Raw genomic sequence first — 15,000 nt, 5'->3', positions numbered from 1 at the left:
AGGGCTAGACTCCCAGACTCCCAATGGTCAGGGTTAGACTCCCAGACCCCTTATGGTTAGGGCTAGACTCCTAGACCTCTAATGGTTAGGGTTAGATTCCCAGACCCCTAATGGTCAGGGTTAGATTCCCAGACCCCTAATGGCTAGGGTTAGACTCCTAGACCCCTAATGGTTAGGGTTAGATTCCCAGACCCCAAATGGTCAGGGTTAGACTCCCAGACCCCTTATGGTTAGGGCTAGACTCCTAGACCTCTAATGGTTAGGGTTAGATTCCCAGACCCCAAATGGTCAGGGTTAGACTCCCAGACCCCTTATGGTTAGGGCTAGACTCCTAGACCTCTAATGGTTAGGGTTAGATTCCCAGACCCCAAATGGTCAGGTTAGACTCCCAGACCCCTTATGGTTAGGGCTAGACTCCTAGACCTCTAATGGTTAGGGTTAGATTCCCAGACCCCTAATGGTCAGGGTTAGACTCCCAGACCCCTAATGGTCAGGGTTAGACTCCTAGACCCTTAATGGTTAGGTTAAAGGGATATAGTTAGACCTCTAGGGAGAATGGTTAGGATGGAGCAGGTCTTAAGTCTGAGTCTGTTTTTTCTTTCTGTATTGGTATACAGTTCCTGAAAGAAATGGAATAAGGGATGTTTTGCAAGAGACAATGTGTAACAAAACAGTTAAGTTTTTACACAACACCAGTGGGTTAGACTCCCAGACCCCTAATGGCTAGGGTTAGACCCCTAGTGGTTAGGGTTAGACTCCCAGACCCCTAATTGCTAGGGTTAGACCCCTAATGGTTAGGGTTAGACTCCCAGACCCCTAATGGCTAGGGTTAGACTCCAAGACCCCTAATGGCTAGGGTTAGACCCCTAATGGTTAGGGTTAGACTCCTAGACCCCTAATGGCTAGGGTTAGACCCCTAATGGTTAGGGTTAGACTCCTAGACCCCTAATGGCTAGACTTAGACCCCTAATGGCTAGGGTTAGACTCCTAGACCCCTAATGGCTAGGGTTAGACCCCTAATGGTTAGGGTTAGACTCCTAGACCCCTAATGGCTAGGGTTAGACCTCTAGTGGTTAGGGTTAGACTCCCAGACCCCTAATGGCTAGGGTTAGACCCCTAATGGTTAGGGTTAGACTCCTAGACCCCTAATGGCTAGGCTTAGACCCCTAATGGTTAGGATTAGACTCCTAGACCCCTAATGGCTAGGGTTAGACCCCTAATGGTTAGGGTTAGACTCCTAGACCCCTAATGGCTAGACTTAGACCCCTAATGGTTAGGGTTAGACTCCCAGACCCCTAATGGCTAGGGTTAGACTCCAAGACCCCTAATGGCTAGGGTTAGACCCCTAATGGTTAGGGTTAGACTCCTAGACCCCTAATGGCTAGGGTTAGACCCCTAATGGTTAGGGTTAGACTCCTAGACCCCTAATGGCTAGACTTAGACCCCTAATGGCTAGGGTTAGACTCCTAGACCCCTAATGGCTAGGGTTAGACCCCTAGTGGTTAGGGTTAGACTCCCAGACCCCTAATGCCTAGGGTTAGACCCCTAATGGTTAGGGTTAGACTCCTAGACCCCTAATGGCTAGGGTTAGACCCCTAATGGTTAGGGTTAGACTCCTAGACCCCTAATGGCTAGGCTTAGACCCCTAATGGTTAGGGTTAGACTCCTAGACCCCTAATGGCTAGGGTTAGACCCCTAATGGTTAGGGTTAGACTCCTAATGGCTAGGGTTAGACCCCTAATGGTTAGGGTTAGACTTCTAGACCCCGAATGGCTAGGGTTAGACTCCTAGACCCTTAATTGCTAGTGTTAGACCCCTAATGGCTAGGGTTAGACTCCTAATGGCTAGGGTTAGACTTCTAGACCCCGAATGGCTAGGGTTAGACTCCTAGACCCTTAATGGCTAGGTTTAGACTCCTAGACCCCTAATGGCTAGGGTTAGACCCCTAGCGGCTAGGGTTAGACTCCTAGACCCCGAATGGCTAGGGTTAGACTCCTAGACCCTTAATGGCTAGGTTTAGACTCCTAGACCCCTAATGGCTAGGGTTAGACTCCTAATGGCTAGGGTTAGACTCCTAGACCCCTAATGGCTAGGGTTAGACTCCTAATGGCTAGGGTTAGACTCCTAGACCCCTAATGGCTAGGGTTAGACTCCTAATGGCTAGGGTTAGACTCCTAGACCCCTAATGGCTAGGGTTAGACTCCTAGACCCCTAATGGCTAGGGTTAGACTCCTCATGGCTCGGGTTTGACTCCTAGACCCCTAATGGCTAGGGTTAGACCCCTAATGGTTAGGGTTAGACTCCTAGACCTCTTATGGCTAGGGTTAGACCCCTAGTGGCTAGGGTTAGACTCCTAGAACCCTAATGGCTAGGGTTAGACCCCTAGTGGCTGGGGTTAGACTCCTAGACCCTTAATGGCTAGGTTTAGACTCCTAGACCCCTAATGGCTAGGGTTAGACTCCTAATGGCTAGGGTTAGACTCCTAGACCCCTAATGACTAGGGTTAGACTCCTAGACCCCTAATGGCTAGGGTTAGACTCCTCATGGCTCGGGTTTGACTCCTAGACCCCTAATGGCTAGGGTTAGACCCCTAATGGTTAGGGTTAGACTCCTAGACCCCTAATGGCTAGGGTTAGACCCCTAGTGGCTAGGGTTAGACTCCTAGACCCCTAATGGCTAGGGTTAGACCCCTAGTGGCTGGGGTTAGACTCCTAGACCCCTAATGGCTAGGGTTAGACCCCTAGTGGTTAGGGTTAGACTCCCAGACCCCTAATTGCTAGGGTTAGACCCCTAATGGCTGGGGTTACACTCCTAATGGTTAGGGTTAGACTTCTAGACCCCTAGTGGCTAGGGTTAGACTCCTAGACCCTTAATTGCTAGTGTTAAACTCCTAATGGTTAGGGTTAGACTTCTAGACCCCGAATGGCTAGGGTTAGACTCCTAGACCCCTAATGGCTAGGTTTGACTCCTAGACCCTTAATGGCTAGGGTTAGACTCCTAGACCCCTAATGGCTAGGGTTAGACTCCTCATGGCTAGGGTTTGACTCCTAGACCCCTAGTGGCTAGGGTTAGACTCCTAGACCCCTAATGGCTAGGGTTAGACCCCTAGTGGCTAGGGTTAGACTCCTAGACCCCTAATGGCTAGGGTTAGACCCCTAGTGGTTAGGGTTAGACTCCCAGACCCCTAATGGCTAGGGTTAGACCCCTAATGGCTAGGGTTAGACTCCTAATGGCTAGGGTTAGACTTCTAGACCCTGAATGGCTAGGGTTAGACTCCTAGACCCTTAATTGCTAGGTTTAGACTCCTAGACCCCTAATGGCTAGGGTTAGTCCCCTAGTGGTTAGGGTTAGACTTCTAGATCCCTAATGGCTAGGGTTAGACTCCTAGACCCCTAATGGCTAGGGTTAGACTCCTAGACCCCTAATGGCTAGGGTTAGACCCCTAATGGCTAGGGTTAGACTCCTAGATCCCTAATGGCCAGGGTTAGACCCCTAATGGTTAGGGTTAGACTCCTAGACCCCTAATGGCTAGGGTTAGACCCCTAATGGTTAGGGTTAGACTCCTAGACCTCAAAGATCAGGGTTAGGGTTAGGGGAAGGGGGAATGAGGGTTAAAGTAGGAACCCATTATCCAATAGTCTCCAACCTTAAACCCTGACCGTCACGTTCAGCACCCACTAAACAGGGTGAATGCGGACCACAGCCAAGCGTCTGGCGCTGTGGTTGGGGAGGGCAGAACCTTTCCACACACACTGAATGGGATCGTCTGAGCTCACTAGACTGTTGCTGCCCATCGGCCAGAACTCAGACTGGTTTTCAGGCCCTTGACTGTAAATACAGTCATGTGGAATTCCCAGCCAAAAATGGATCAATCACACAAAATATATGTCCTCCTTCCAGTGATGCTACGTAGTGTTGTAAAGACAGTTTGGACAACCTTTGAGATGGAGGTCTTTGGAGCTGGACCATCCTGAAGAGATATAAATGTAGCACAGGAGGTCTAGGCTGTTCTCAGCACCATGAAGTGACCAGTGAACTTAGAAAGACCTGTATTTACAGGTGGAAGATGGAGAGTCAGCAGAAATCCAGCTGTGCCGTGTGTGGGAAAGTCCTGAAGGATCTGGTCTCTACCAGCTGTGGACTCTGGGTTGATTCACCAGGCCAGTCCTCCTGTCCACAGTGTGGTGAAGGACCACAGACCACCAGTCAGACCAGCACTGAACAAAGTAAGAGGGTCTGCTTCTGCCATCAAGCCTGAAACATGGTGGAAGCAGCAGATTTATCTGCATGCTCTCATTGGTCCTTGTCTGTCAGAGGAAATCTGTGGTCATGAGGCTCAAATGTCTGCTAGATATTCAGTTAGAATGGTGTCTGATTTCTGTCTGTAAGCTGGGCAGGGAGAAGTCTGCCGAGAGCAGGCATCCTGCAGCACAATGAAAGCCAAAGAATCTACAGGAAAGTAAAGGATGGCTGTGGTTGAAAAGGCTCCTCTTCAGCTGCTGTTTGCTGACTGATAGGTGGTTCTAGTCAGAATGAAACAAAGACACAGGAGACAGGAAAAACTCAGCTGTTTAAATGCTCATCCGCTGCCCACAGGGATGAGAGCCTTCTACACACGTGGACAAAATAGTTGGTACCCATCTGTTAATGAAAGAAAAACCCACAGTGGTCACAGAAATAACTTGAATCTGACAAAAGTGATAATAAATAAAAATTCAATGAAAATTAAGCAATGAAAATCAGACACTGCTTTTGAACTGTGGTTCAACAGATTTTCTTTAGAAAACAAACTCATGAAACAGGCCTGGACAAAAATGATGGTACCCTTAACTTAATATTTTGTTGCACAACCTTTTGAGGCAATCACTGCAATCGAACGATTTCTGTAACTGTCAGTGAGACTTCTGCTCCTCTCAGCAGGTATTTTGCTCCTCATGAGCAAACTGCTCCAGTTGTCTCAGGTTTGAAGGGTGCCTTCTCCAGACGCCATTTTTCAGCTCCTTCCACAGATGTTCAGTAGGATTTAGATCAGGGCTCATAGAAGGCCACTTCAGAATAGTCCAGTGTTTTGCTCTTAGCCATTCTTGGGTGTTTTTAGCTGTGTGTTTTGGGTCATTATCCTGGTGCAAGACCCATGACCTGCGACTGAGACCAAGCTTTCTGACACTGGGCAGCACATTTCTCTCTAGAAAACCTTGATAGTCTTGAGATTTCATTGTACCCTGCACAGATTCAAGACACCCTGTGCCAGATGCAGCAAAGCAGCCCCAGAACATAACAGAGCCTCCTCCATGTTTCACAGTAGGGACAGTCTTCTTTTCTTGGTATGCTTCATCTCTGCGTCTGTGAACATAGAGCTGATGTTTCCCTGTCCATAAAGTTCCAGTTTTGTCTGGTCTGTCCATAGGACATTCTCCCAGAAGCTTTGTGGCTTGTCAACATGCAGTTTGGCAAATTCCAGTCTGGCTTTTTTATGATTTGTTTTCAACAGTGGTGTCCTCCTTGGTCGTCTCCATGAAGTCCACTTTGGCTCAAACAATGATGGATGGTGCGATCTGACACTGATGAACCTTGACCTTGGAGTTGACCTTTAATGTCTTTGGAGGTTGTTCTGGGCTCTTTTGTTACCATTCGTATTATCTGTCTCTTCGATTTGTCATCAGTTTTCCTCCTGCGGCCACGTCCAGGGAGGTTGGCTACAGTCCCGTGGATCTTAAATTTCTGAATAATATGGTCAACTGTAGTCCCAGGAACATCAGGCTGCTTGGAGATGGTCTTATAGCCTTTACCTTTAACATGCTTGTGTAGCAGATGATAAGGTTGCAGCCTGTGAATTTCACCAAAACACTCATTTCTGGTCCTATTTTATGTTCAGTCTTTTTCTCCCCTCTCCTGCCTGCCTGTGTTTTTGGAGCCTCAGTGTGCGTGTGAATGCGTAGCGACATCGGTACATGCGCGCGCAGCACCCGCTCTGCTCAAAGCTTTTACCAGCATGATCAGAGGTAGGTAGATTCCCAGCAAAACTCCACCGATAAACTGTTTTAAAAGTTGTTATTCGTCATTTATTTACCTTAATATTGCTAGTTTCATATGAACTCCGGTTTGTTGTTAATCGAGTTTTGTTGTGAGGGTGGGAGCGAAGCTGTTGGGATGCAGCATTCATGCTAGGTGGGGAAATCCCCCCCCCCCCTTTGATGTGTGTGTGTGTGTGTGTGTGTGTGTGTGTGTGTGTGTGTTTTATCAGAGAGAGAGATGTGCGCTGCAGCCAGAATCACGCTGAGGATTTCTGTATTTTTCTCCTATGAACACAGAGAGCTGCCAAAAGTAAAGATCCAGAAAACATGCTTCGTTTCCCGTGTGGTTACTAAACAAGTGCAGAACACACCGCAGAGGACGAGCACTCACGCATGAGTTACACTTGTCTATCATTTTCTTTCTAATCTCCTGAGACAACTCTCTCCTTGGCTTCCTCTGGTCCATGTTTAGTGTGGTACACACCATGTCACCAAACAGCACAGGGACTACTTGTCACCCTTTAAATAGGCCGACTGACTGGTTACAAGTTAGTAGACACCTGTGATGCTAATTAGAGGACACACCTTGGTTGAACATGTCCCTGTGGTCACATTATTTTACATCTTTTCTAGGGGTACCATCATTTTTGTCCAGGCCTGTTTCATGAGTTTGTTTTTTAAAATAATTCTGTTGAACCACAGTTCAGAAGAAATGTCTGATTTTCATTGCGTAATTTTCATTGAATTTTTATTTATTATCACTTTTGTCAGATTCAAGTTATTTCTGTGACCATTGTGGGTTTTTCTTTCATTAACAGAGGGGTACCAACAATTTTGTCCACGTGTGTAGGTCCTCCTCTGGACAGGAAGCGGATACCTGCATAGAACCCTCCTCAGGACGGTCCCAAAGAAGCCTGCTCTAGTTTGAGCATATGTCATCACAGCATCTCAGTTCCTGGTTAGCTTTCCCTGGACTCTTCTGCCATCTATCTGGGGTCTTCAGCTTCTCTGACCTTCTACACCTGTAGTCAACATGATTCAGCCCTCAGTGTTAATCAGGTTTAATGTGAACATTTACAGAATTTCTGCTGTCTGCAATGAACAGACCAAACAAAAGAAATCTGTTTTCTTCTCTCTGTGGACATCAGTCCAGGGTTTGTATGGTAGCTATGATCCAGGAAATGTAAATACAGCGTTGACCAAACATACATTTTACCTGCCTGTGACATTAGTGAACTAACCCTCAAGATATCTACTCTCTCTCTCTCTCTCTCCTCACTCTATCACCCTTTCTTTCTCTCTCTCTCCTTTCTCTTCTTTCTCTCTCTTTCTAGTTCTCTCTCTTTTGGTCTAGTTCTAGTCACTCCATTTCTCTAGTTCTAGTCCTCTCACCCTTTCTTTCTCTCTCTCTCTGGTTCTAGCTCTCTCCATTTCTCTAGTTCTCCTCCATTTCTAGTTCTAGTCTCTCTTTCTTTCTCTCTCTTTGTCTAGTTCTTTCTCTCTCCTTTTTTCTCTTTCTCTCCTCCTTTTTGGTCTAGTTCTCTCTCTCAAAACATTTCTCTAGTTCTCTCTCCATTTTGGTCTAGTTCTATCACTCCTTTTGGTCTTTCTTCTCCATTTTGGTCTAGTTCTAGTCACTCTTTTGGTCTCTCTCGCTCTCTCACCCTTTCTCTCTCTCTCTCGGTCTCTCACCCTTTCTCTCTCTCAAAACATTTTGGTCTAGTTCTAGTCGAATAAACTCGGAACATTTTGGTCTAGTTCTAGTCGAAGAAAACTCAAAACATTTTGTTCTAGTTCTAGTCAACAAAAACTCGAAACATTTTGTTCTAGTTCTAGTCAACGAAAACTCGAAACATTTTGGTCTAGTTCTAGTCGAAGAAAACTCAAAACATTTTGGTCTAGTTCTAGTCAACGAAAACTCGAAACATTTTAGTCTAGTTGTAGTTGAAGAAAACTCAAAACATTTTGGTCTAGTTGTAGTTGAAGAAAACTCAAAACATTTTGGTCTAGTTCTAGTCGAATAAACTCAAAACATTTTGGTCTAGATCTAGTCGAAAGAAAACTCAAAACATTTTGGTCTAGTTCTAGTCGAATAAACTCAAAACATTTTGGTCTAGATCTAGTCGAAGAAAACTCAAAACATTTTGGTCTAGTTGTAGTCGAAGAAAACTCAAAACATTTTGGTCTAGTTGTAGTCGAAGAAAACTCAAAACATTTTGGTCTAGTTCTAGTCAAATAAACTCAAAACATATTGGTCTAGATCTAGTCGAAGAAAACTCAAAACATTTTTGTCTAGTTCTAGTCGAAGAAAACTCAAAACATTTTGGTCTAGTTCTAGTCAACGAAAACTCGAAACATTTTAGTCTAGTTGTAGTTGAAGAAAACTCAAAACATTTTGGTCTAGTTGTAGTTGAAGAAAACTCAAAACATTTTGGTCTAGTTCTAGTCGAATACACTCAAAACATTTTGGTCTAGTTCTAGTCGAATAAACTCAAAACATTTTGGTCTAGATCTAGTCGAAGAAAACTCAAAACATTTTGGTCTAGTTCTAGTCGAATAAACTCAAAACATTTTGGTCTAGTTCTAGTCGAATAAACTCAAAACATTTTGGTCTAGATCTAGTCGAATAAACTCAAAACATTTTGGTCTAGTTCTAGTCGAATAAACTCAAAACATTTTGGTCTAGTTCTAGTCGAATAAACTCAAAACATTTTGGTCTAGTTCTAGACGAAGAAAACACAAAACAATATAGTCTAGTTCTAGTCGAAGAAAACTCAAAACAATTTAGTCTAGTTATAGTGTACTAAACATCGAAGCTTTTTAGAACTATTCTAGTCGAAGAAAACTCAAAACATTTTGGTCTAGTTCTAGTCGAAAGAAAACTCAAAACATTTTAGTCTAGTTCTAGTCGAAGAAAACTCAAAACATTTTAGTCTAGTTCTAGTCAATAAAACTCAAAACATTTTGGTCTAGTTCTAGTCGAAGAAAACTCAAAACATTTTGGTCTAGTTCTAGTCGAATAAACTCAAAACATTTTGGTTCTAGTTCTAGTCGAAGAAAACTCAAAACATTTTACTCTAGTTCTAGTCGAAAAACTCAAAACATTTTGGTCTAGTTCTAGTCGAATAAACTCAAAACATTTTAGTCTAGTTCTAGTCAAGAAAACTCAAAACATTTTGGTCTAGTTGTAGTTGAAGAAAACTCAAAACATTTTGGTCTAGTTCTAGTCGAATAAACTCAAAACATTTTGGTCTAGATTCTAGTCGAAGAAAACTCAAAACATTTTGGTCTAGTTCTAAAGAAAACTCAAAACATTTTGGTCTAGTTGTAGTTGAAGAAAATTCAAAACATTTTAGTCTAGTTCTAGTTGAATAAACTCAAAACATTTTGGTCTAGTTCTAGTCGAATAAACTCAAAACATTTTAGTCTAGTTCTAGTCGAATGAACTCAAAACATTTTGGTCTAGTTCTAGTTGAAGAAAACTCAAAACATTTTAGTCTAGTTCTAGTCGAAGAAAACTCAAAACATTTTAGTCTAGTTCTAGTCGAATAAACTCAAAAGCATTTTGGTCTAATTCTAGTCGAAGAAAACTCAAAACATTTTGGTCTAATTCTAGTCGAAGAAAACTCAAAACATTTTGGTCTAGTTCTAGTCGAAGAAAACTCAAAACATTTTAGTCTAGTTCTAGTCGAAGAAAACTCAAAACATTTTAGTCTAGTTCTAGTCGAAGAAAACTCAAAACATTTTGGTCTAATTCTAGTCGAAGAAAACTCAAAACATTTTGGTCTAGTTCTAGTCGAATAAACTCAAAACATTTTGTTCTGGTTCTAGTCGAAGAAAACTCAAAACATTTTACTCTAGTTCTAGTCGAAGAAAACTCAAAACATTTTGGTCTAGTTCTAGTCGAATAAACTCAAAACATTTTAGTCTAGTTCTAGTCGAATAAACTCAAAACATTTTGGTCTAGTTCTAGTCGAAGAAAACTCAAAACATTTTGGTGTAGTTCTAGTCGAAGAAAACTCAAAACTTTTTGGTCTAGTTCTAGTCGAATAAACTCAAAACATTTTGGTCTAGTTCTAGTCGAATAAACTCAAAACATTTTGGTCTAGTTCTAGTCGAAGAAAACTCAAAACATTTTGGTCTAGTTCTAGTTGAATAAACTCAAAACATTTTGGTCTAGTTCTAGTCGAAGAAAACTCAAAACATTTTGGTCTAATTCTAGTCGAAGAAAACTCAAAACATTTTGGTCTAGTTCTAGTCGAATAAACTCAAAACATTTTGTTCTGGTTCTAGTCGAAGAAAATTCAAAACATTTAGTCTAGTTCTAGTCGAATAAACTCAAAACATTTTGGTCTAGTTCTAGTCGAATAAACTCAAAACATTTTAGTCTAGTTCTAGTCGAATAAACTCAAAACATTTTGGTCTAGTTCTAGTCGAAGAAAACTCAAAACATTTTGGTCTAGTTCTAGTCGAAGAAAACTCAAAACATTTTGGTGTAGTTCTAGTCGAAGAAAACTCAAAACTTTTTGGTTTAGTTCTAGTCGAATAAACTCAAAACATTTTGGTCTAGTTCTAGTTGAATAAACTCAAAACATTTTGGTCTAGTTCTAGTCGAAGAAAACTCAAAACATTTTGGTCTAGTTCTAGTTGAATAAACTCAAAACATTTTGGTCTAGTTCTAGTCGAAGAAAACTCAAAACATTTTGGTCTAATTCTAGTCGAAGAAAACTCAAAACATTTTACTCTAGTTCTAGTCGAAGAAAACTCAAAACATTTTGGTCTAGTTGTAGTTGAAGAAAATTCAAAACATTTAGTCTAGTTCTAGTCGAATAAACTCAAAACATTTTGGTCTAGTTCTAGTCGAATAAACTCAAAACATTTTAGTCTAGTTCTAGTCGAATAAACTCAAAACATTTTACTCTAGTTCTAGTCGAAGAAAACTCAAAACATTTTGGTGTAGTTCTAGTCGAAGAAAACTCAAAACTTTTTGGTCTAGTTCTAGTCGAATAAACTCAAAACATTTTGGTCTAGTTCTAGTCGAATAAACTCAAAACATTTTGGTCTAGTTCTAGTCGAAGAAAACTCAAAACATTTTGGTCTAGTTCTAGTTGAATAAACTCAAAACATTTTGGTCTAGTTCTAGTTGAATAAACTCAAAACATTTTGGTCTAGTTCTAGTCGAATAAACTCAAAACATTTTGGTCTAGTTCTAGTCGAAGAAAACTCAAAACATTTTGGTCTAGTTCTAGTCGAAGAAAACTCAAAACATTTTGGTCTAGTTCTAGTCGAAGAAAACTCAAAACATTTTGGTCTAGTTCTAGTTGAATAAACTCAAAACATTTTGGTCTAGTTCTAGTCGAATAAACTCAAAACATTTTGGTCTAGTTCTAGTCGAAGAAAACTCAAAACATTTTGGTCTAATTCTAGTCGAAGAAAACTCAAAACATTTTGGTCTAGTTCTAGTCGAATAAACTCAAAACATTTTGTTCTGGTTCTAGTCAAAGAAAATTCAAAACATTTAGTCTAGTTCTAGTCGAATAAACTCAAAACATTTAGTCTAGTTCTAGTCGAATAAACTCAAAACATTTTAGTCTAGTTCTAGTCGAATAAACTCAAAACATTTTGGTCTAGTTCTAGTCGAAGAAAACTCAAAACATTTTGGTCTAGTTCTAGTCGAAGAAAACTCAAAACATTTTGGTGTAGTTCTAGTCGAAGAAAACTCAAAACTTTTTGGTTTAGTTCTAGTCGAATAAACTCAAAACATTTTGGTCTAGTTCTAGTCGAATAAACTCAAAACATTTTGGTGTAGTTCTAGTCGAAGAAAACTCAAAACATTTTGGTCTAGTTCTAGTTGAATAAACTCAAAACATTTTGGTCTAGTTCTAGTCGAAGAAAACTCAAAACATTTTGGTCTAATTCTAGTCGAAGAAAACTCAAAACATTTTACTCTAGTTCTAGTCGAAGAAAACTCAAAACATTTTGGTCTAGTTGTAGTTGAAGAAAATTCAAAACATTTAGTCTAGTTCTAGTCGAATAAACTCAAAACATTTTGGTCTAGTTCTAGTCGAAGAAAACTCAAAACATTTTAGTCTAGTTCTAGTCGAATAAACTCAAAACATTTTGGTCTAGTTGTAGTTGAAGAAAATTCAAAACATTTTAGTCTAGTTCTAGTCGAATAAACTCAAAACATTTTGGTCTAGTTCTAGTCGAATAAACTCAAAACATTTTAGTCTAGTTCTAGTCGAATAAACTCAAAACATTTTAGTCTAGTTCTAGTCGAATAAACTCAAAACATTTTGGTCTAGATCTAGTCGAAGAAAACTCAAAACATTTTGGTCTAGTTCTAGTCGAATAAACTCAAAACATTTTGGTCTAGTTCTAGTCGAATAAACTCAAAACATTTTAGTCTAGTTCTAGTCAACGAAAACTCAAAACATTTTAGTCTAGTTGTAGTTGAAGAAAACTCAAAACATTTTGGTCTAGTTCTAGTCGAATAAACTCAAAACATTTTGGTCTAGTTCTAGTCGAAGAAAACTCAAAACATTTTAGTCTAGTTCTAGTCGAAGAAAACTCAAAACATTTTGGTCTAGTTGTAGTTGAAGAAAATTCAAAACATTTTAGTCTAGTTCTAGTCGAATAAACTCAAAACATTTTGGTCTAGTTCTAGTCGAATAAACTCAAAACATTTTAGTCTAGTTCTAGTCGAATAAACTCAAAACATTTTGGTCTAGTTCTAGTCGAAGAAAACTCAAAACATTTTGGTCTAGTTCTAGTCGAATAAACTCAAAACATTTTGTTCTGGTTCTAGTCGAAGAAAACTCAAAACATTTTACTCTAGTTTTAGATAGATAGATAGATAGATAGAGAGATAGACCAATAAAAAGCCCTGACTAGATTGATTCATACATGCAAGACCAAAATGTGCGTCCTAACACCGCCCTGTCTTCAAACCTCTGTAAAGTCCATCATCAGATGACGGGCTACGGTAGATAGCTACAATTCTGATCAATCTCAGCCCATTAAACACTTTGGTTAGGCTCAGTGTTCTGCCTCTGATTTCAGAGTAACACAGGTTTGTCTGACGTTGAGCCTTAGATTGTTCTTCTGTTGTGATTAGTGCTTTTTAAAGAAAGAATAAAAATCTTCTTGGATGTTCAGTAACTTCTATCACTCTTACTCTTCTTTTTCAGTGAAAGTAGGTCTCCATCCACTTCTCAGGGAGCTAAAGATCAGTCTGAGGGAGAGATGTGAACATGTGACTGAAGGAACTGATGAAACAGGAAGTAGAACCCTCCTGAACAGGATCTACACTGAGCTCTACATCACAGAGGGACAGAATAAAGAGGTGAACAGCCAACATGAGGTGAGACAGGTTGAGACAGCTCTTAAGAAGAAGACCTTCCATGAGACTCCAATCAGGTGTCAGGACATCTTTAAAGCCTTACCTGGCCAACAGACACCCATCAGAGTGGTTCTGACCAGCGGTGTGGCTGGTGTTGGAAAAACCTTCTCTGTGCAGAAGTTCACTCTGGACTGGGCAGAGGGCTCAGAAAACCAAGATGTCAGTCTGCTGGTTCTGCTTTCATTCAGGGAGCTGAACTTGATCAGAGATGAGCGCTACAGTCTTCTGGAGCTGCTCCGTGTTTTCCATCCAACGTTCCAGAAGGTCAGAGCGGAGACGCTGGCTGTCTGTAAACTTTTGTTCATCTTTGACGGCCTGGATGAAAGCAGACTGTCGTTAGATTTCAGCATCAGGGAGGCTGTGTCTGATGTGTCAGAGAAGTCCTCATTAAATGTGCTGCTGACAAACCTCATCAAGGGGAATCTGCTTCCCTCAGCTCTCATCTGGATAACGTCTCGACCTGCAGCAGCCAATCAGATCCCTGCTGCATGTGTGGACAGGCTAACAGAGGTCCGAGGCTTCACTGACGCCCAGAAGGAGGAGTACTTCAGGAGGAGGTTCAGTGATGAAGATCTGTCCAGCAGAATCATCTCCCACATCAAGACATCCAGGAGCCTCCACATCATGTGTCTGATCCCAGTCTTCTGCTGGATCACTGCTACAGTTCTGGAGCACATGATGAGCACGGAGCAGAGAGGAGAGCTGCCCAAGACCCTGACAGACATGTACTCACACTTCCTGTTGGTTCAGACCAAGAGGAAGAGGAACAAGTATGATGAGGGACCTCAGATGAGTCCTGAGGAACTCACCAGATCTGACAGGGAAGTTCTTCTGAAGCTGGGGAGGCTGGCGTTTGAACATCTGGAGAACGGAAACATCATGTTCTACCAAGAAGACCTGGAGCGCTGTGGTCTGGATGTCACAGAGGCCTCGGTGTACTCAGGAGTTTGTACTGAGATCTTAAAAAGAGAGAGTGTGATCTTCCAGAAAACAGTCTACTGCTTTGTTCATCTGAGCGTTCAGGAGTTTCTGGCTGCAGTCTACATGCTCCACTGTTTCACCAACAAGATGACAACAGTCCTGGGCACCTTCCTAAAAGAGGGAGACAACGGCAAAGACCAGCAGAACTCATCTCTGGATGACTTCCTAAAGAAAGCCATGGAGAAATCCCTGAAAAGTCCAAATGGACACCTGGACCTGTTTGTTCGCTTCCTTCACGGCCTCTCTCTGCAGTCCAACCAGAGACTCTTAGGAGGTCTGCTGGGTCAGACAGACAACAGTCCAGAAATGATCCAGAGAGTCATCCAGAACCTGAAGAAGATGAACTGTGATGAAAGTGGTGAAAACGATGATGTGCTCTTTCTCTGTTCTAGCCGAGGTAATCGTGCTGATGTCTCTCCTGACAGAAGCGTCAACATCTTCCACTGTCTGATGGAGATGAACGACCTAACAGTCCATCAGGAGATCCAAGACTTCCTGACATCAGGAAACAAGTCAGCAAAAAAACTGTCTGAGATCCAGTGCTCTGCTCTGGCCTTCATGCTGCAGATGTCAGAGGAGGTTCTGGATGAGTTCGACCCAAAG

General features: G+C 41.6%; 1 protein-coding gene across 5 annotated transcripts in view; it reads left to right on the top strand.

Annotated features, from left to right (window-relative positions):
• Nucleotides 1-15,000, top strand: part of LOC121506649 (NACHT, LRR and PYD domains-containing protein 12-like) — a 56,976-nt gene that overhangs the window by 12,773 nt on the left and 29,203 nt on the right. For all 5 annotated transcript variants that reach the window (XR_005991685.1, XM_041782477.1, XM_041782476.1 and 2 more), the window contains exons 10-11: nt 4,060-4,226; nt 13,205-15,000. The exon at nt 13,205-15,000 is cut by the window's right edge and continues 68 nt beyond it. Coding sequence is in view for 4 of the 5 variants with exons in the window: in XM_041782477.1 (XP_041638411.1) it covers nt 4,060-4,226; nt 13,205-15,000 (1,963 nt within the window). In the remaining variant the exon portion in view is untranslated. The remainder of the gene's footprint in view (nt 1-4,059; nt 4,227-13,204) is intronic.

This window comes from Cheilinus undulatus, unplaced genomic scaffold (genome assembly GCF_018320785.1).
Source record: "Cheilinus undulatus unplaced genomic scaffold, ASM1832078v1 Contig3, whole genome shotgun sequence".
In the NCBI taxonomy this organism is placed as follows: domain Eukaryota; kingdom Metazoa; phylum Chordata; class Actinopteri; order Labriformes; family Labridae; genus Cheilinus; species Cheilinus undulatus.
Note: the sequence above shows the minus strand (reverse complement) of the source record. Positions and strands in the feature narration are given on the sequence as shown.